This window comes from Drosophila sulfurigaster, chromosome 2R (assembly GCF_023558435.1).
Source record: "Drosophila sulfurigaster albostrigata strain 15112-1811.04 chromosome 2R, ASM2355843v2, whole genome shotgun sequence".
In the NCBI taxonomy this organism is placed as follows: domain Eukaryota; kingdom Metazoa; phylum Arthropoda; class Insecta; order Diptera; family Drosophilidae; genus Drosophila; species Drosophila sulfurigaster.
In genome coordinates this window covers 4,374,506-4,395,225 of record NC_084882.1, presented here as the reverse complement: position 1 = coordinate 4,395,225, position 20,720 = coordinate 4,374,506, and the positions used below count along the sequence as shown (strand labels likewise).

General features: G+C 33.3%; 1 protein-coding gene across 2 annotated transcripts; it reads right to left on the bottom strand.

Moving 5' to 3' along the window:
• Window positions 1-885: 885 nt before the first annotated feature.
• LOC133836989 (all trans-polyprenyl-diphosphate synthase PDSS1) lies at window positions 886-18,941 on the bottom strand. Of its 2 annotated transcripts, none has more exons than XM_062267629.1 (8): window positions 17,834-18,934; window positions 8,506-8,649; window positions 7,736-7,875; window positions 7,430-7,571; window positions 7,130-7,219; window positions 3,005-3,136; window positions 2,644-2,838; window positions 886-2,165 (listed from the first exon to the last, which is right to left on the bottom strand). In XM_062267629.1, exons 1-8 carry the CDS (start codon window positions 18,101-18,103, stop codon window positions 1,944-1,946), a joined length of 1,335 nt encoding a protein of 444 aa, XP_062123613.1. In that variant the 5' UTR covers window positions 18,104-18,934; the 3' UTR covers window positions 886-1,943. The 2 variants fall into 2 exon arrangements, with proteins under 2 accessions (XP_062123613.1, XP_062123614.1); XM_062267630.1 differs by lacking the exon at window positions 886-2,165 and adding an exon at window positions 2,313-2,534 and having other exon boundaries at window positions 17,834-18,941.
• Window positions 18,942-20,720: the final 1,779 nt, after the last annotated feature.

Below are 20,720 nucleotides of genomic sequence, written 5' to 3'. Positions count from 1 at the left end.
AAAACAAAATATTGCGGTTTTTTTTCAAAATATACCAACAATACAAATATTCTAAAAATATGCCAAACGGTATATTTGTTATATCGATATAGTACCACATTCAAAATATACCATAGACTGCACAGTATACCAGATTGTCGGCCAAAGCAACTAAGACCACTTGTAAGTAGGCGGTTTTGCCCATACAAAAGTATTTCTTTAATAACTTGCACAATTTTTATCTGATCGTAATTTTCAGAAAGCATAAATACTATAGTTGTTGTATACACCAAAATTCGCAGCTGTAGCTTGAAAATTACGCTTGTTATTCGATTTTATTGATTTGCGTGGGCGGAAGTGGGCGTGGCAAAAATATGAAACAAACTTGATTTGCGTGCAAATATAACAAATGCTGTCGAAAAATTATAGCTCTATCTCTTATAGTCTCTGAGATCTACGGACAGACACACAGACGGACATGGCTAGATTGTCTCGGCTGTTGATGCTGATCGAGAATATATATACTTTATTATTTATTATTATAATTAAGCTACTACACCAGGAGCGAATTTTTTTAATATATAATTATTTCTTGAATAGCTTTCAATGTTTTTATTAGATTACAATGAAATTTTAAAAATACAATGTCTGTATTATTGTGTACACAAAAAAAAATCGACTCAAATTTTGATTGCTTTCAAAATCGTTTGTTGTCTCGGCTGTTGACCCTGATTAAGAATGATGAATACAGATATTTTTGAGTTTGGAAACAATTTGATTGGAAATCTGATGTAGTTTTTATTTACCAACAGCTCACTCATTTTTGTATTCTTATATCAAAAATAGTATTTGTGTACTTATACACGTATATTAAATTCAATAATTTTAAAAATTCATGTTTTCGCTTTAGTTAACAAAATTGCGCTTTATTCATCTTTAAATTATAGTACACAGTAATCATTTAATTTAATTAGCATTATCAAAAACATATTTCGTATAAGCATAATTAATCCACGGACCAATCTCCCAAGCACCCGAATTGAAGACAAAATTACGACGGACGGTAAGAGCGTCGTTAATTTCCTTACTAACAAAAATCATACATATTGAAAAAGTATTTAATATGTATTCTAACTTTTTTTTATTTCTGGATTTAATATCTAATTTCAAATATCGGGCAAAAATACGATAAGTTCTGTTTTTTTACATTGTTCAGCTTCTGTTTTCTCAAGAATATGACATCATACATCATTAATAACGTTTTTAATATGTTGATAAAATTGTCCAAACACAATCATTTTGGCTTTAAACATTGAATGAATCAATAAAAATATACATAAATAGTCCAATTTACTTTGTTTTTTCGTCTTAATTCATAGAGCTCTTCTCTTTTCTTTGTAGAAATATCGTTTGTTGCATTGACTAATAATCACGTAATGTTATTTTCTTCTTTAATGCCTTAAGTTATTTCGAAAAAAATGTGTAATCAACAACTTTTACCGCTTTAACTACCATGTGAACATGTACTTGTATATCCATTTTGAACTTAAAATCTGTAATATTAATCGTTTTCACGTAAGTTAAACTTTTCTTGTGGGTATTTCACCTAACAGATGAATTCCATTTTTAGGGATTTCAACATTTTCTTATTAAGATAATTAATTTACATGTGTTTACAAATATAAAAAACATTGCGTATTATCAAATATTACAGTTAAATGTAATGTACAATATTGAATTTCCCTTTAATGCACATGTACATTTTATGCAAATATTTACAGTGTCAACAACAATGCTTAAAAACTAAATAATAAATTTCTGATTACCTTTTGCTAGTTTTATTTTTTACAAATTTATGCTTGGTATTTCTCCATTTGTTGACTTAACTAGCATCAAGTATTTTGCGTGACTTAAACTTAATAATAGAGTTTACACATTAATATATGTAATTTGCTCGTCATTCACTATTTAATGCGATTGATTACTAAATCGGCTACAACCTGCAGACCCTTTTGATAGGGAGACTCCGTTAACTCCTGTGCGAGCCGTATCGCCTCGTTGCAGTGTTTTTTTGCCAGAAAACGAGTTTGTTCGAGTCCATGAGACTTGTGTACCAGCTCAAAGGCACGTTCAACATCACCCGGCTCACTGAAGCGACGCATAACCATTGGATTCAGCTCCGGATACTGATATAAAAATGACAAATATTAATAATGTATTCTAATGCACACAAAAAAAGGTTGGGAAATTTAGCAAGTTCATAAGGAATATCTTTTAGTGGGTGGCATCATAATGTGCCCATTTTTTTAAACAAATATTGCTAGTCCCCACTGTTCTAACACTAACTGCTACTTAAGACGCTTTGCACGCCCCCAGTAATCGCGTGCTGCATAGTAAATTGCTCGTTGATGTGATTTAGAATCTTGACGTGAAATCGAAATTGCCTTAGAAATCTTCCGCGGTGTACAGTGCCGCCAACGACCGCATGTACATATGATGTCATCTTCATCGAGATCAGCATAAAAATGCACTGTCGGCAATGCAAACACAGAGATCTGAGCAAACACATACTGAATTAAGTGTACCAATGCATACATATTTGATAGATATTAGACTTTACCCCAAAGCTTTAATATCAATAAGGAAGTCAAGCCGGGGACTCACCTTTTCACATGCAAAGAGGACGGGCGCCGTGGCCAGGCCCAATTTTAAGTCGGCGGCTGTTGGTTTGCCCATCTGTTCAGTGGACGAGACAAAGTCAAGCATATCGTCTACCAATTGAAAGGCCAGACCAATATTACGTCCATACTGGAATGCCACCTCGGCGACATTATCTTCAGCCTGGGCGATGACAGCAGTCTAGGTATATCAAAATTGCAAATTTTAGTAGTGAACAATCGAGAAAAATGGGACAAAATCAAAAGCTCTCATGCTTATTAATTGCAAATTAACAATTGCATTAACATTATTACATCCAATTTCTATTTGCAATTTCAATTGCATTTGGTTTCTGGGTCATACTTACAGCTTTCAATGCATTAGCAATCAGTGAAGCGGTCTTCCTGTATGTTTTTGTCAAATAATGTGCAAAGCGTTCATTTTCAGTTTCCCTTGAGCCGAGCTGCATAAATTCACCTTGAACCAAATCGGTTAAGATCTGTAAATATAGAGAATTCAAATTTGTTATTATGAATATTTTTATTATTTCACTTTACATTCTCATATCTAACTTATAAGTACACTTTTCGTAAGAAGGGCCTAATTGAAGATACCTGGTAGCTTTATTAACGATCAATCACAATGAAATTAATCCAATAACTATTATGTTTATAATCCGATCGTAATGACAAAGAAAATATAAACATAAAACAAATAATATTCAAAACTTAGGATAGGCGGTATACAAATTATTATTTCTAACCAAATTAAAATATATAATACTCAGTAAAATTGCAACAAACCAGAAAACATCATCCCAACGCTTGAACTTTATTGATCAACCCAGGAAACATATGTTTTAATTGCCAATTACGAAATAGCCAAACATGACTTTTATAAAAAAAAGCCCACCGATATCTGATACCCGAATACCCGAATATTATTTGACATTAAAGAAATTGCACAGTGATTTCTATATTTATTATTATACATTTAATGGTTCGAAGCATCAGAATGTACTTCCTTTCTCCTTTTAACACGCTGAAAACCTCGTTCCTACACGTTTTTTTGATAAGGAGCCGCCAAAAGAGAAAACGAAACGAACTGTAGATGTTCGCACGAATTTACCCAAAATAATTGTGTCAAAAATTAACATTTCCAAAAATGTTCTTTTTACGTACTTAATGCTTAATAAGAACTATTTTCTTATATAAAAGACAAGCTTCTAGGATTTGTTATTTAATAATAACAATGTATCGCGATCCTGATAAAAACCGGAAGTTATATATGAAAGTTAGCGAAATGTAGTGCGTAGCTGAAGTATTTTATTATTTTATTTAGCAATATGTATAAAATATATACATAGTTACATACATAGCTAAGCACCGAGGGTCAATTTTAATGTACTATAACGGCTGAATTAATATATACACATTTCTTTATTTTGACCAAATATCGGACATACATATATATTATACAACATCCATTATATTACTTTACAATTGGCCATCGATGCTTAGCTTCAATCTTTGTTAGCACTTTAAACATTTGGCTCGCCCTTCGCTTACTTTTGGATTTTTTTAATAGTTGGCACAAGTCGCATAAGTATTTTCATTCATTCGTTCACTTGACTAATTTCGCAGGTCTTTGTCAAATTTTTAAGCAAACAATTGGCGGAGTAATACTATTTTTTTTATCTACACTAAGTTCAATACATATGCGTTTCTTAGTACATTTGCAATACCTGTGTGGGCGCTGATTTGCTGGAATATCTGGTTTCGTAAACGTAGACACAGTTTTATATAGTTGCTGCTAAAGGAGCCCAAGGCTACAATCACCGCACAGACATCGATACGGTCATAAATATATTTTTGGGCAAGTCCCAATGAATTGTCTTTTTTAATGTGCGTTATTTGCAGTTCGCTTAAGAAGCAAATACTCGCAGTATTTTGCTTTTTAATGCTAAACAATTAGCACATGAGCCTTAAATAAACGCGTACCATAATTTAAACAAGTTGACATCAGCAACTCCAATAACAACAAAAGAAAAACTACAGCAAAAATTCGTGAACCTTTGAAACAGCGTTTACAGTTTAATGTAAAAGCCAAATGTGAAATTTTTTTATGTTTGTCAAATCGTTGCACAAAATATAGTTGAAAGAATAGTCGAGTGGAATTCCAGAAATAATTTGGAATCGAATCGTGTGTTTTAAAAATAATTAGTTTAAATAAGTTACAATAAAATACTAAACATTTTATGAGTTTTATTTAATAAAACAATCCTAATGATACTGGTTATGCGCATATAGCCATAAATTCCCAATTCAGGCTTAATTTTAAACAATAATTCAATGACTTGATAGCCGTTAAATTTAGTTGAATTTATTCGGGCACGTGTTTTGCATATTAATGCGAAATTCTAATTTCGTAAGTCGTTGTTGATGAAAAAATGCAAAACAGTTAACAAACATTCTAACACGTTTCTGCATAGATACAAGTAATTGGTGAATAAAATAAAAATAAAAACAAGTTTCAGCTGTTTTACTTGGATAACATACGAAAAATAAAACAAGTAAGAAAGTTACAGTCGAGTGTGCTCGACTGTGAGATACCCGCTACCCATTTTTAATAAAGACAAAATATTGCGGTATCATTTTCAAAATATACCGAAAATAATTTTAAAAAAATACTAAAAATATACCAAACGATATGTTTGGTATATCGATATAGTACGCCATTCAAAATATACCATAGACGGCACAATGTACCAGATTGTAGGCCAAAGCAACTCAGACCCCTAGTAAGTGACGTTTTTGCCCATACAAAAGTATTTCTTTAATAACTTCCACAATTATCTGATCGCAACCAAATTTTCAGGATTCATAACTACTATAGTTATTATTGTATATACCAAAATTTAAAATTAGGCTTGTTATTCGATTTTTTTGATTTGCGGGGGCGGAAGTGGGCGTGGCAAAAATTTGAAACAAACTTGATCTGCGTGCAAACATAACAAATGCTGTCGAAAACTATAGCTCTATCTCTTATACTTTCTGAGATCCAGTGTTTCATACGGACGGACGGACGGACGGACAGACACACAGACGAACAGACGGACCTGGCTATATCGTCTCGGCTGTTGACGCTGATCAAGAATATATATACTTTATAGGGGCGGAGACGCCTCCTTCTACCTGTTACATACATTTCCTACCGGCACAATGTTATACCTGTTCTACCCTATGGGTAGCGGGTATAAAAAAGGGATGTAAATTTGCAAGTTTAGCTTGAAAATGTTTATCCATTTTATGAGGATCACGACTCTCAGATTTACTCATGGGATAAAAACGATAATTGAAGAGTATGTGGGGAAGCAGTAGAATGCAAAAAAGCGAAAAAGCGTTAATTTATAGCAAAATATTGATCTTAATTTTATATTTTGGAAATTTGTCGCTTGCATAAATTAATAACTAGTTTCAAAGCTGCATATTTTATTGTTCAGCAAAGAATCACTCACATATTGATTCAGCAAATAATAAATAAACAGAAACATAAAACTTAACATATTTTGAATAACTTGAAATTTGGCATCAGAGGCGAGACATTCTGTATCCATTTACATATCCAAAAAGATAATAATTAACATTATAGATTGTGCATAAGTTTTTTTTATTGCTATGACTGAATGTATTTATATTGTATCGCTTGAGAAATTATAAAATGTGTGAAAAGTGTAAATGTTACAAAAATGCAATCAATTCCCCCTTAATACAATGCCGAAGTGAATTCATATAGTGCAAGTGAATTCGCTTTCAAGGAAAAATAAGAGTAAATGGAAGTTGATTGACCTTACAACTTGATGCCCTTCGCCTTCTGAATTGAGTTTATTCAGGGTTGCAGGAAGTAAAAACAAACCAGGCTCCCCAACTGATGGTCATTAAAAAGTCAAGCTTTTAGCAATGGATTCGTAGAACACACGCCACTTTCAACATTTAAACATTAACCTTTTATATTTCTAGATATTTTTGTAAATATTTATTGTGTTTACACTGTTACTTTGACTTTTTTAAATAAAAAATAATACGTTATATATACAACTTGTTATTTGAATATTGGTTCCTCTTATGCACAGTACAAATTAGTAAACATAAACATGCATGCACATGTGCTAGCCACATTATACGCTTCAAAACCAATACTCAAAATATGGTCAGTACCTAACTATAAATATATCATCACATGCCTTTGACGCGATAATTAGCTTTATTCACTAAGCATGATAGATCTGATGAATTAAATTCATACATGAAGACTTCTCCTTAAACCATTATTTAAAACTTTTCTGGGCATTTGAAATCTAAATTAAATTTTTAACATTAGTTTTACAGTATTGGCAGTATATGGGGATTGTTGCAAAATATTTAAGACTGTCACTTGGAATTATATTACTTATTTTTTATGAGTTATTGTCGTACATATAAATTATGCTCACCTTACTTAACACAATCGTCACATCATCACTACGCAGACGCGATATCATAATCGATGCAATCGACAAAATGTAATCACCAGCCATCGTGACCTATAAATGAAGTAATATACATACAAATTATAAGTGTTAAAATAAATAATTTATACTCCTATTTCAATAAAATACAGCAAAATAACATTTAACATTTTTAAAAATTGTGCAAATTTACATTTCAAAAGGCACTAGTACTTTTTTCTCAATTGAGAGATATCCTAAGCATAAGCGTGTACTATCTAAATAAGTGATGATAAGTGATCATACCTTTTTGTGATTCCAAAGAGCATTGACACTAGGCTTGCCACGACGAAAGTCAGACTGATCGATCACATCGTCGTGGACTAAACTGGCCGAGTGGACCATTTCAGAGAAGAGAGCTATCTGTCGTTGTTTGTGTACTAATTGGCTGTAAAAGGAAACATGCAATATGTTAAAAACAAATATAAATTATTCAGTTTGTATACTGTATGTAATTTTAGTATGCCTTTCAATAGAAAGCGCGCAAACATTCACAGATTTCAAAAAAGCTTTCTAATAATTACATTCTGCAACACGACAAAGATTACTCACTGCGATTCGTTGTTCAAATGATAGTTCAACGCCTTCGCCATCAACATGGTCACCATCGGTCGCAGCGCTTTGCCCTGACCATCAAAGTAATAGCAAGCGATTGTGTCCAATTCTGGTTGAGAGGTTCCCGACTGCAGCAACTGCAAAAAATTAACTCATTGAAAACTTGAAGCGTTTGAAATACCTAAAGTAAATTAAAGCAATTAGGTAAGCTAAAATCGAGTGTGCTCGACAGTAGGATATCTGCTACCCATTTTGAATAAAAGCAAAACAGTGTGGCATTATTCTTAAAATATACCAAATTAATATACTACCAAAAAAGTTTCCGAAGAAAGTATTTGATTTATCGATATAGTACAATATTTAAAATATACCATTAAGTACAAAATATACCAGATTGTCAGCCAAAACATCTAAGAACCATAGTAGACCCGATTTTTTTTTGAGCAAACTTGATTTAAGTGCAAAAATAACAAGAGCAGTCGAAAAGATTAGATCTCTATCTCTCCCAGTTTCTGAGATCTAAGTGTTCATACGGACGGACGGACGGACAGGTAGACTGACATAGTCGTGAGTATATAAACGTTATAGAGCCGGAGACGCCTCCTTCTTATTTTCAGAGGGCATAAAGTTGTAATTCGCTCTTACCCTATAAGTAGCGGACATAAATATGTTAAAAAAAACAACAACAAAAAATACGTACAGGGGTGACTGAGTGATATTTAATGTTTAAATAAATAACATCATAAGAGAATCACACTTTTACTTACGTCTCTAACATCGTCGTAGAAATATTTGAGCTCATCGTCGAGAATTATATATGGATCGATTTGTATTTCTCTAACGGGTCCAGCGGGCTGTTGTGTGTGGACGGAACTATGATTACGATTGTGACTACAAGTGTGTGAATTGTGCTGCAAATGGAAAGATAAGAACAGGGAATATGATTACCAAATTTTCTTTAAATGTAGCAATTTAGACTTAAGTGTGAAAATTATACGAATTCACAAATGATCGTATAGGCGGTTATAACTACAAAGTGTATAAAACCGTTTCTGAGTCACTTAACAACTTTCAATTGATAGCAACAGCATTAACGAGTTTGATGTGTGTTGCCCCTCGGAAAGCGGCGTCTAAAAACTAGGCAACGGTAAGTGGTGGAGTAACATTTTTTGACACTTAAAAGTCGATGGCAGCAGCAAGCTTAATAACCGGAAAATTGCAAAGCCGACTCGTTAAGATAATCATAAGCATTAATCGACGCCCCTGTTGCGACTCTTGACCTTGACGATTTCAAATCCTTTAGCTGTCAAGAACTACACAATGGAAAAAAAAAAGTTTTACACAAAATATTATTAGCATCGCTACTACCATTCAACTGAACTGCAATTAAATTACTTAAGCACCCGATCTACAAACTTTGTTTTTAATGGTTCCTTTAAAAGGCAAATGTCTTTTATTAACAAGAATATGGAATAACATCCCAACCACGCCTGGACATATGTATACTTGTTTATTCATATTCGAATTAGGCTGATTTTTATAAAACTTGAGAGAATCTGCATATTTATTCCGACTGACATGCGTTTTAGTTATTTTTGCAAGTAAATATTATCATATATTATTTACAATCAAAGCATGATTACACTATATCTCATTTTATTAGTGTCATGCAAATGTGCACTGTCAGCTTACGACTTATCACTATTAGAGAATTCTCCACTGCCTCTAATGTATGTACATACATATGTTACATGCAGCTTCTCCTTTATAAAATGCGAAATTACGCAAGACTCGCTATTTAACGATTGCTACTCGAAGTATATGATTTCAACGCTTGTCAGTTATGTATTTGTCTCTTGTATTTGTCAGTTTGCTCGACTGTCAATAAAAGCGCTGTGAATGTAAACACGATAACATGTAAATTTTATGTTGCCAACTGTCAACAGAATGCAAGCGGCGCGCGGCATCCGAACGGAGGCAACTTTTGCAGCCAAAGCCAATTGAGGTGCAAATATTTGTGTTAGGTTACGTGATGCGATAAGCCTGGGCGTGGTTATTACGCATACACATACATATGAACATATGTACATATGTACATACGTATACGCATAGACGTCAAACACTCACACATGGTTGACCCAGTTGAAGCAAATCCTGTAGCATGCTTAAATGACCGAAATCAAGATCGAAATTGAGATCGAGATAGGCAATGCCAACGCCCTTGACGTAGCATCATTTTGAAAACAAGATGTTCGCCGCACGTGTTGACTAACATGACTCGCCAACATCGTCAGTCATGATGTATACATACATATGTATGTATGCATGTGCAAACGTATAAATAAATAAATCAATGATGACCATCACCACACCACACCACTGGTCTTTGAATTCAATCAAAAGATTTAGCTGGCATGTAATGACCCAGTTTAGTATTGAATAAGAGTGAACATTCATACGTCAACAAGAGATATAAATATTAAAATATATTCAGATACGTATGTATGGATCTATGTATACTCGCTTTTACACACATACATATATACATAACATATACATATGCACAAACACACGCATGCCTGGTCAACAACGTTTAGTGGCTTTGCTGTAGAAAGCGATGACCAAGCTCGAAGCTCGAGCGTTGCAAAATCAACGCATCAAAGTTAAAAAAGCCAATTAAATTCAACTCGTGAAAACTTTCATTTTCAATATGTGCGTTCAATTGAAATTTGTACTAAGGAAACTCCACCCCCTTCTCACTCACTCAATAGCCGCACCTTACAAAAGTGTTAGTATACAAAATGTAAATTATTTTAATTTTCGATTTGCCTAACGTGCAAAAATGTATTTAATTGCGGCCAATTTAGAGTTCGCATAATACGTTGCTAGATTTATACAATTTTAAATCGTCCTATTGCACCTCTACTCTAATGCTTAGACATCTTGACAGCACAGTAAAAGAATCAAATTACTGAATTCAGTATGTGACGTTTCTACCATGATGCACTTACCTAAGGAAATTTGAAGAGCCATAAATGTGGCACAGTTGAGCTGCTATTGGAACTGTAATTGGTTGAGGTTTTATCTGTTTGATGTTGCATGTCTCGTAAAGAGGAAACAACCTATTCGTTGCACTTGGCTGCCAACGACGAGCTGAGGACTTTTACTGATGTCGAGTGATGTTATTATATTTACGTAAGACGAGAAAAACACCAACGCACTAAATCTAGACATGTATGTACATGCAGATATCATGGTGGACTCGATTACTATTAGCTTATTCCAAAATTAATTAAAAATGAAAAGTCGTATGTACATAAGAAATGTGCATTAGACTCTTTTGATATAGGAAATACAAAAAATGATTTGTGTTTCAAAATTTAACAAAAGAAATCCCTCAAAATAGGGATAGATACTACTATATTGAATTTGTAAGCTTCGCGAGCAAAGGAGGTAAAAATCATAAGTATCGTGGAAAGCAATTATAAAGTGTAAAAAAAGATTAGGTAGATATAAAAACTACAAAAGAAATGAGTGTTAACACTTTTCAAGTAGCCAACAAAAAAAAAAGTAGTCTACAAACAGAGTGAGTGATTGATGTAATTTTGATTGATCGCAACTATTGAGTGAAGGTCAAAATGATGAACATTTTGCACTTTTGTTTTCAATGTCTATTTCTTGCAAAATGTATATTATATTTTAGTTAAATAATAATAATTTTGTAACAAATATATTTTTTAGATACATCTGTGTAGATGTCAGCATAAGCTAATGTAAAACGTTCTTAATTGCGCAGTCCAGTCCACTAATTAATGACAAAATTTTAAAATTTTAAAGTAATAAATTATTTACATTTTACTAAAATAATTTAGCAATTCAGTTTTTAACTCAATATATTATCAAACAACAATTCATTTTGAATGAATGAATTACAAAATAATTCTGTTCCATTTGGATGAATGTATCTGGCATTATGTCAGTAGAGAAATACACATTAATCGTAAAAGACAAAATATAGGAAAAGTTCTCTTTTACAGGACTGGACTGTTATTTTGTTAACTAATTGCTAAACCTTCGACTGTTTTCATTTATTTTTGTTTTTATGTACATTTTCTAAGTTATTTTAACTTAATTGTTTGCCTTTGAACCGGAAGTAAACATTAATCTTAACTGCATACTATTGGCGAATGATAACTTAAAATGTGAATGCAAAAAAACATAGTAGGTTAATATTATAACTTTGTGCTGGAAGGAATCTCCGAACCGAATCTCTGTCTGTCGGTTTGAGCATCTACCACCACTTATTATTGTGATTCATTTTGTTTAACAAATGCGACCAGCTAGATATATTATAAGATATTTGAGAAACAATTGTATATATCACAAAAGGCTGCTGAGATACTTTGGTTAGCAATCTGCTTATTTTTAAGGTATATTTTAAATGTATGAGTTGTATATCGATTTTTTTTTTAGAAGTGATCTGATCAACATTGCAATAGGTTTTCAATCCTAGGTAGGTATGTTGTTCCAGAAGCAATTTTATAATTCAGTTTAGGAGTTTATGCATTACCGAGTTTAACTTGACTAAAGATTACAATTATTTCGTAATTTCATTGTCCTATCGCACAAAATGTCTTAGAACTTGTTCCAAATGTTTTTTTATTACGTCTAGCCGATTTGGAAGAATGGATGGCAAATACTTATAGCAGCGTTGGTCTAACACAAAATGCGGCCTAGAAAGTGTGGATCGTTTAGTTGCGAGCTGCGCTAAAGACATTGATGGAAGATACAAAACAAAGAGCAAGCCGTGAGCGCGAGCGCGAACGCGACACTTTGGACTTTCCCTTTTTTTTATCATCGACTACGGCGTCATCATCGTCGTCAACGTTTTGGACTTTGCTGACATAATCAAAAGGCCGCTTAATTTGTGAAGAGAAGGAAGGAAGCCAGAGCCAGGGTTAGTGTGGAAGGGAAGACAATTGGCAACATAAATCTCATATTTGTGGTATTTTCTCTCTTCGATTTTGTTAAGACGACGTAAACATTCGATATGTTGACTTATTCAGAAGAGATTTTAACACGAATGTTAACATTGCAAACACAGCACACACTGTCTGGACACCTTCGCATCAATATGATATGAATTTCATGCGAATATATCATACATATGTAAATACTGCAAAATCCATACTTGATTTATCTTTCTCTATTAGTTAAAATATCACTCAGAAATTCAAACATTCACACACTTAGGGAATACTTACGACTATTATTGATTTGTATTACTATTTTATAGAAATCTGCAATTTAATTATCCATGTTTCTGCATAATAAATGTTACGGCTTTATACCTATGAAACTTAACCAATTTATAATACTTGAGTACCTATTTATTATTACTGCAAAGCTTAAGAACACGAACAGCTAAATCAAAAATAGACCCAAATAATTTATTTAATATTGAAATGTGATATTTTTATTTGAACGACCAGATTTTGGAAATTCACAATAAACTTACATAGTAAATCAATTTTATGCAATAGAACCATCTTACTCGCAATGAATTTATTCCTCTAGTTTCAAAGTAAATTACAGTAATATTTTGCATATAGGGGTAATAAAAACCCAATCCTGAAAAATCATTGCTTTACAAATTTATAGATTCCATGCAAAACTAGTTGTCAAAGTGTAAGAAACCAGTCAAATTCAAGTTAATCCTGTAACCAATCGCAATTGCGTAAATGCAAAAGAAGAAATACAAAAATAAGTCCGAAATACCAAAAATTCGAAATTCGAAAATACGAAAATGCGATTATCCAGTGTCCAAAATATAAATCTTTATAGTAGATACACAATTATTTTTTGGTTGTTGATATCAGGAAATCAATGCACTTTGGTAAAATGCCGTTAGTCAATTCATGACAAACAATTAACCAACTTCAAATGTAAATGAAGTGAAATCTTTAGGCCCAATTGCGACAGTCTGGTAATGCGACCAACAACGAAGCGAATGAAAATACTTTAGCAAGAAAGAGAAAACGATAAACATATTTAAGATATTACTCCGAGATTCCAAGTATCAAACAAAAACAAACAAAATTAGCATTCCATCTATCCACACCACGGTCATCCAACCAAATAGGGCCAGCAACTAAGGCTATCAGCATTGGAAATGATGATGATCCAATTATATTAAGATAAATGCATATAGTTACAAATATATGCAAGTGTAAATAATTTGATAATTGTTGATAAAGGCCTCGAGTCATGGTGGTTGGGTTTGTCCTCTTAAGACAGCCTCCTCCTCTTCTGACTGTGTGAAGCTGAAAGTGTTGCAGAGACTGGGACTGGGAGTGAAGCTAGACTGGATGGTTGCGCAACTGTAACTGTTGTTCAAAAAACTGCTGCAAACTTGCTTTTAACAGTTACACGTCGGTGGCGGCGGCGATGCTTCTTTCGCTTTCAAATCGAAATTCAAAAATATTTTTGAGGGAAAACAACGCTGAAATCATTAACAGTTAACAGTTTAGCCTCAAGAGCCGCCAATCAATGCGGCTCGAAAACCACAAAACCAGTTTAGGACAACAACAGTAACAACAACAACGACAACGAAACACATGCGTCTTTGGAATTGGGTCAGCAAGTACGAAACAAAGAAATGAAGCGAAAAAGCCAAGGCGACTACAAGACCAATGCAGGCAGGCACTAACCAAAGCAAGCCCAAAGCGAAAAAAAAAAAAAAACAAAAAATACTCAAGACAGGTGTAAGGCAGGTGAATGAAAGTTGCTGTTACGCTGGCGTCACTCACTACGCAGACACATGCCCTGAATCGAATTAATAATGTCAATCGAAACTGCATATTTAAACTAATTACCATAAACCTTTACCTTTGGTTAAGCTACTTCCGATGCGACAAATCTCTCCGAATTGTCTTCTTCTCCCTTATCAAGATCTAGCTCATTTCTCCCTTTTGATCTTTTATTCCATTTCCACATTTAATAAATTTGGAATGCAACCATGGCCACATTTCTTATTTATATATATTTTTCGGACAATTTCCTTTATGGACTCATCCACCATCACAGAGAAAGTCTGGCGAGTCTGGCAAGTCAAAAATGCGGATTTGTTGGGAAAGACAATAATTTATGTTAAGGGTCGACTCTACTTATAATATATTGTTAAACCAAAGGATTTATTCATAACTAAACCTGATATTATCTAAGAATATGCTACAATTATCGTATTACTCATAAATGTTTAATTGTGAAAAAATAGATTGATAATTTAAGAACCTTTGTCCCCTAACAAATTTTTTGCTTGTATACTTGTTGTTAATTTGATTAGCAGACTGACTGAATTACCTAATATGAAAATGAAAGTTAATGTCAATATGAACTAAATAAAAATAATATTGAAGGCAAACATAACTGAAATAACGCAAAGCAAACAAACAGGCACTAAAATCTTTGAAATTTAAATTGGGTTTTCATTCGCAAAGTATAAATTCAATAGGGTTAGCATGAAACACGCTAGGCAATGCGTAAAAGAAGATAGCTTCGACTCAAGTCAAATAAAACAACTTTTATTCCAATCGATATATGAAAATGGATACAAAGTACTTATAAAGAGCAAAATATACTCTTATCCACAACTTCAAAACTCTTTGAATCTGTCATCAAATTCGCACGCAGCCGTTAAACTCTTCACAAATTTCACGCGCTCGCAATGAAAGTGAAACTATAAATTCAACAAGTGTAACAACAATGCAAAAAGCAATCGTCTGTTGCTCGTCGAATTTTGTTACCATTATCACCTCAAAATACTCGATCATGATACCCATCTTAATCGAAATGCAAGCAAATCAGATTGATTTAAGTCTTCCCTCTACTTTCGTGATTAGCATACATATATTTACATACATATATGTATGTCCATCCCTACATGCCCACATACCAAAATAAAGACATAAGGTGTTTGAATACCCAATAGATTTTTGCCCAATGATGTTGACGTCGCTGCCCGTCAAATGAAATGAAGAAGAAAGTCAAGTGAGTTTCGTATACAGATGGGTCTGTTGTTGTTGTGATTGTTGCTGTTGCGGTTGCTGCTGTTGATGCTGTTATTGTTATTGCTACCACTATTGTGAACGATGTATTATTAGTTGGCATTTGTTTTTTTTATAGTTGGCAGTATTACTGGCGACGTTGTTGCCGTCGCTGCCACCGTCGCCATCGTCGCCATCGTTGGCGACGAAGTCGGCTTTAGCGTCGCTGTCAGTGCGACGTGCGCTTTCTATTTGCGTTTTTTTTTTTATATTTTTTTTTTTTTTTATAGTTTACCTATGATACGAGTTAAATAGATGAACATATCAGCCTTAGGTATTTGCGGCACTGAATGAATTATTATTTGGCTTGACAACAATTTTCACAAAACAAATAAAATGCATAAATAATTCTCTGTTCAAGTTCATATGTAAAGTTGGACATTTTTCTAATAATTCAGTTCGTTTTATTTCATATATATATGTACATATATATTACTGGCTTTTCCATTGGCATTCATTATCTATGTAAACTTGAATTCCGTAGCCCTAATGCATGTCAAAAGTTTACAAAAATATGTGTGTTTTTATGTCCACTTGACTTTTTGCCTTTTATCGCCGACATTTGATCTAATTCAAACATTCAAGATCTCAAGATGTTTAACTCTATTCACAAGCATGTATATATTTTCGAAAATATTACTATTTTATGCCAAGACCTTGAAATGGTTAACAAGTTATAAATTATATAATTGACTACACTGCATTTTTATAGTCAGTATAAATGTATGGACTAGGCCCAAGTCCATGTGCATCAATTTACTAAAACAATTAAAATAAAACTCAAGTTCTCATTCAGGGCCTTCAACAAGCGTGTAACAATTGCATGCAATAAAACAATAAACCGAAAGCAGCATCAATTATGCACTAATTGCATAGTGCTAAATATTTGTTATGCCTGCATATTCGTACATACATATATTCAAGGTAATTCCAACACAATGTCATCCAAAATGATAAACAGGAATCATTTATGCAAACTGAGAGAAATTAGTTTCTTATAAATCATTTCTATATGTTTCATATGGGGTAATAACATTTTTGTTTAAAAACATATCCTTGCAGTACATAAATATAAACTAGAAAATCTTATCGAAAAAACTCAAATAATTATTATACAAATATATATACTTTATAGGATAGGCGATGGCTTTACTATAAACTAATGTACCATTTTTTTCTCGTTTTCAAAGTCACACAAGAATGTATGTATGTTACAGAAATTCTGGTGTATTTTGGGTGACAAACATTGTGTGCAAAAAATAAAAACATTACAAAACACTACCCTTACTATAAAAGCTACACCTAATTATATTATATTTAAAATATCCCAACTTAGAAAACAAATATATTTAGATAATGAATTCCGCGAAACGAAAAACATGAATGAAAAAAGAAAATACAATAAATAAATGATTACGACGGCTTCCGCCAAAAACAAAAAGCTCAAACATTAGTAACAGCAGCTGCTGCTACACCGACAACATCAACAACAACAAACATGGGGATGTCTGGTTGTTGCTCTTGCTCTGTTGTTGTCTTTAACGTTTTGCCTCTTCATGCTACTTGCACAAAAGCTTTGGCCAACAACGACGCCACGCTACAGTCCCAACCAGCAACCAATTTCACTTTCATTTTCTTTTGGCTTGGCAGCGAAATGAAAAGCGAAACAGGCATAGGCAACAAGCAAAGTCACAGTCACTGTCACAGGCAAAGTCACAGTCACTTCGTAGACAGTTGAATGCTTGATCAATTTTATGGTTAGTTAAAAATCAATCATCTTTTCTGATAAATATTGCTGCAATAAAATATGCTAAAATGAGATCTATATAAATATTTTCATTGACTACAAAAATATACTTTTCACGAAAAACAAACGTTTCACCGCTCGATTTGGTATGCAAAACTATCATAATATACGCACACATATATATATATATATATATATATATATATATATATCTATCACTTTCTCTGGCATGTATTAACTTACCATTGAGTTCATGTATTCCTGACCAGCATTGAAGCTTAATCGATGCAAGCCATTCGTCCATTGTGTCAACTGAGTATGTTTATTTATGCTGCTTTGCACCGTTGTAATGCGATATCCTTGTAACGGAGATGTAAGGTGAGCAACTGTTCTCAGGCTGCTTAGCTGTCGCTCCATGCTGTTGTTATCCATAAGCAATCGCCCAATGAATTTATGCACTTGTTGGCGACGCGAACCGCACGCGACTCGATAGGAAGTACTTAAGCAGGCCATTTCGTTTGATTTGATTTGATGTGGTTTGGTTAGTTGGGTTGGATTTAATTTGTTTCGATTGAGTTAATTTGTTCGCGCTTTATATTTTTTTTTTCTAATCTGCTCTTTTTTACAAATTTCGATTATATAAAATTATTAAACCGCCAGCAGCATTATAAATGATTTAAAAGATTTCGTGAACGACAAACATAACGTAAGTGACGAGAAAACAACAAGATCGACACTAATATGGTACAACAAATAAAAGCGCACTCGAGCCAACTGCAGCAGGACTTCGAATTCAAACGACGAGACAAAAAAGTTTGAGGCACGTTATGCGCTTTGCTTGTGCTCGCCTTCAGACGCTTCAAGTAAGTGTTTTGCTCTTTCGTGCTTTACCTTTACCTCCGTCTGTGCCGTGCGCGTCGATCATCGGTCGCTGCGTGTGCGCTGATGCGTCGTCGCCTCTTCAACTCGCGTGGTGAGTTTACCGTCGTGTGTTGGAATACGAAAGCCTGCCGAAGACAAGTGCCGAGTGCATTGAGGTTGACGTTAGCTTGAAGATGAAATTGCTGTTGATGTTGTGGAAACTAGCAAGCAACGAGTAGTTTTGACAATATCACCAAGTGCATATCCGTTTCACAGTCCGCAAGCACTGCACTCCGTTTTCTAATTCTAATATTATTTGACTGTCATCTATGAGATGCTTGTTTAATCGCATGTATCTTCATGTTTCATGACAATCAAAACGCAGTAAATTGTTTTTTCTGATACTTTTTATTTTTTATATAAAGATTTTTACCGTGCTTTTTTATAATTTTTAATTAAGCACGGTCACATAAAGTTTGTTTTGACGTAACATTGCAAAAACAGCTGTGTGGGCTGCCACTGAGGGTGACCACAAATTGTATTTAAAAATACCAAAAAAATGTTCATACCTGGTTACTCTCTATTAAGAATTTGTTTTTGTCCAGAATTTCATCTTTTTTCATAATTTTATAAATCAAAATGTGACTGTTTCTAATTTTTTTCAAAAATAAAATTGAGAATTCATACTTTTTAATATTGTAATGGTATGGTATATTTTCGTGGTATTATAGAGTATTTTTATTCTAAAATTTGTGCTTATGTCACAATACACAATAACCGACTATTTTGTTTCAATTAACGATTTAATTTTATCGAAAAATTACGATTAATTAAATCGAACAATCGATTATTCGACAATATAATTACTAGAATTTTAAGTTAAAATAACACGGGAAATAAATTATTAATTCACCAACAAGCAGTAAATCTTGGAGACTAAACTAATGAAAATGAAGTGCACTGCCACATTTTCGATAAAAGGCTTGAATATTCAGCATTTGATACTGAAACACTCAAAATAGTTCGCGTCCCTTAAGTATATCAATTTTCATTCATAATTAAATTGTTACTGTTTTAGATACCAACCGTCTGCAATGACTCCGAAAGGGAAGAGGAATGAATTGAAGTGGCTAACGCAAACCACTTCCACACAAGCCAGTACAAAACCAACCAGATATTCAGACGGCTTTGTTCAACGCGTAAAGCTATGCATTAGTAGGCGCCAAGCATTGCAACTCACAAAAACTCTTGAGATGAAAATAATGGATAATTTTCCATTCTCACATGTGAAAGGTAATAATATATTTTTTTTTTTTAGTATCGCTAAAATTTAGTTGAAATTTATGAAATGGAAAATAAAGAACCAGGAAAGTACATCATTAAAGCTGAAATGGATAAAATGTACTTTGAGGAAATTAATTAAAAAAATGGTAAACCGCCAGGCATGTCAATAATAATAACCAATATATGGGCCGACGTTAATCTAATCAGCAAGATTAACATTACTTCACTTGGCCTGTTAAAAAATCAGTGCGACAACTGGAGTGTTTAAAATAATTGAAGAAGCGCAGCTGACTACATCTCTGCAGTGCTGACAGTTTAGCAATTTATTTGCTAGATCTAGCAACTTTTCAAAAAATTTGCAACTTTTTTTTTGAAAATGCTATTAGCTACAAATTTAACAACTTTTTTTTCAGCAATTTTAGCTATTTTAGCAATTTTTCATTTATACTTTACTTAAAGCCTTTTTATTTTGTATTCCCTTTTTACCATTCACTGCAAAAATAGCGATTAATAGTTCACAACGAAACCTGAACTTGTATTTAACTCAACGGTTCGATTATATGAGCTACTTGAACCAAAACCTTTTTAGTGATTTAGCAGATTTTGCGCTCAAAATCTTTTCCCTGCCATGGTCGAACGCTGAAGTTGAAAAATAAATTACGCATTTGTATGAGCCTTAAAACATTAAATGCGATATTGCATATAAAGTTAGTTTTGAACAGCGACAGGTTGCTAACCCATAGAAGCAGACTCGCTAGGAGACTCCTACCAGCTAGACCGTTGAGGCGATTGAAGCGTCAAGGTTTCGCCAAAACGTTCACCCAATCGTAAACTTCACATAAACTCCTTAAACTAAAATGAGGTTTGGCCCAAATAAATACATTTTTTACGTGTGCACTATGGTCCGAATTCCCGATTTGGTGGCATAAAGTCCAAAATTTAAGAAAATCTGAATTTTTTTTTTATATATTCAAACTAGATACCC